The sequence below is a fragment of the Eurypyga helias genome, unplaced genomic scaffold, assembly GCF_000690775.1.
Source record: "Eurypyga helias isolate BGI_N326 unplaced genomic scaffold, ASM69077v1 C15943042, whole genome shotgun sequence".
Classification (NCBI taxonomy): domain Eukaryota; kingdom Metazoa; phylum Chordata; class Aves; order Eurypygiformes; family Eurypygidae; genus Eurypyga; species Eurypyga helias.
In genome coordinates, this window is record NW_010285662.1 from 1 (window position 1) to 2155 (window position 2155).

Below are 2155 nucleotides of genomic sequence, written 5' to 3' on the forward strand. Positions count from 1 at the left end.
GACGTAAACCTCCTGGGTAAACTGCGGGGAATTGTCGTTCACGTCCGATATCTGCACGAAGATACTTTCTCGAGAGCTCAGCCGCCTCCTACCCCAGTCCATGGCTGTGATGGTGATGTTATACTGCGCCGTCCGCTCCCTGTCCAGCGCCGCGTTTGTCCTCAGCTCGTAGTAATTATCAAAAGTGGCGGTGAGACTGAAGGGCAAGTCGCCCTCGATCGAGCACTCTGTCCTGCCGTTGTCCCCGGAGTCGCGGTCCCGCACACTGAACAGGGCGACCACCGTCTGGGGCGGGGCGTCCTCGGGAATGGAGGCGGTGAGGGAGGTGAGCGCTATCTCCGGGGCGTTGTCGTTCACGTCCAGGACTTCCACCTGCACTTTGCAATGCGCAGACAGCCCCCCGCCGTCGGTGGCTCTCACCACCATCTCGTGGTCTTTCGCTGTCTCGAAGTCCAGGTTGCCCGAGACGCGTATCTCCCCGGTGGCGGGGTTCAGCTCGAAGAGCTGCCGGGACCGCTCCGAGGTCTGGGTGAAGGCGTACCGCACTTTCCCGTAGGACCCCTCGTCGGGATCCGCGGCCGTGACTCTGAGCACCGGCTGCTCCGGAGGGCTGTTCTCGGCCAGGCGCACCTCGTAGACCTCCCGACTGAAGACTGGGGTGTTGTCATTGGCATCCATTACCACGATCCGGACCTGAGCCGTACCCGACCTGGGTGGCGAGCCCCCGTCGGTGGCCGTGAGGAGTAAATTCAGCTCTCGCTGTTCTTCGCGGTCCAGTTGCCGCTCTAGCACAAGCTCCGCGTATTTTACTCCACCTTTCCCTGTTCCAAGAGCGAGGGAGAAATGCGAGTTGGACCCGAGGCTGTAGTTCTGCAAGCCGTTGCTGCCCACGTCCTTGTCCTGGGCGCTTTCCAGGGGGAAACGGGACCCGGGAGATGTCGTTTCGAGAATCTCTATAACCATCTCCTTCTGCGGGAACACGGGAGGGTTGTCGTTCACGTCACGAACCTCCACCTCCCCTCGGATCAGCTGTAAGGGATTTTCAAAGAATATCTTAAAGAAGAGCGTGCAGGTATCGCTCTGCGGACAGATCGCCTCTCGGTCCAGCGACTCTGTTACCGCCAGGACTCCGGTGTTTTGGCTGAGGCGGAAGAGCTGCTCGTTCCCCTCGGACACAACGCGGGCTTTGCGAGCTGCGAGCTGGCTCGGGGAAAAACCCAAGTCCTTTGCAATATTAGCGACAAAGGAGTCCCTCTCCATTTCCTCCGCCAGAGAATAGCGGAGGGTTTCGGCCCCGCTCTGACACACGCAAACGCAGAGAATAAACAAGATCACTTGCCTCTTGCTGCCTCCGCTCCGGCTCCCACACGCCATTACCCTCCAGACAAGCCATCCACTGTCCTCCGTCATTCCCAGAGGTTTTAAACAGCGTCCGAGCGTCCCGTGTTTGTTAGGAATCCCGAGGCAAGGGGGTCTGAAAGCCACCCCGACCACCCCGACTCCGTGCCCCGCCGCCCTTCCCGAGCAGCTCACACGGCTCTTTCCGGCTCCCTGTGCCTGCAAACCCGCTGCGGGCAGAGGAACCTGCCGCTCCGTGGCCAACAGCCCCACCCAGCGTCGCGAGGGGGAATATTTCCTCTGCCTTCCCAGGCGGGCCAGCAGTGCTGGTTTGGAGTTTGCTGCTTGAGGGGTTGCCACTGTCCGTGCCAAACCGAAGCCATAAAGCGCAGTGCAAATGCTCTCCTCGCTTGGAAGCAGGCTCCTTCCCCGCATACAGAGCCCTGCTCTGCGTATCACTTCCCAGCTCGCAGCCGCGGACTCTTCAGACCAAGCTTTTGGTCTCCCTCTCTGTTGCGTGGGCATCGCAAGATCTGCCACTGACAGAGGATGCATCGCGGGATTTTCCTTTTCTTCTCCACTCGTCAATCAGCACAGGACAGGTAGCTAGTGGGACGCCTCAGAGAAACACCGCTATTGAGTGTGAGAGCTGGGGCCAGGGAAAGATCCCGAAAGCTTCACCACCACACTAAAAGTGCTGTTATGGGACACATCATCCTAATGCTGTTTTCTTCACATTATGTATCACACTTCGCCCGAAGGACACACCGTTTTAACGCCTTTCCTTGTCAAAGGCGTTTTTCTCCTGAACTGACAG

At 59.1% G+C, this 2155-nt stretch overlaps 1 protein-coding gene across 1 annotated transcript; it reads right to left on the minus strand.

Annotated features, from left to right (window-relative positions):
- Window positions 1-3: 3 nt before the first annotated feature.
- LOC104515906 (protocadherin beta-1-like) lies at window positions 4-1374 on the minus strand (the record flags this gene model as incomplete). Its single annotated transcript, XM_010160063.1, has 1 exon — window positions 4-1374. A coding segment is annotated over exon 1 (1371 nt), but the record flags the coding sequence as incomplete, so codon positions are not given.
- Between the last annotated feature and the right edge of the window lie 781 nt (window positions 1375-2155).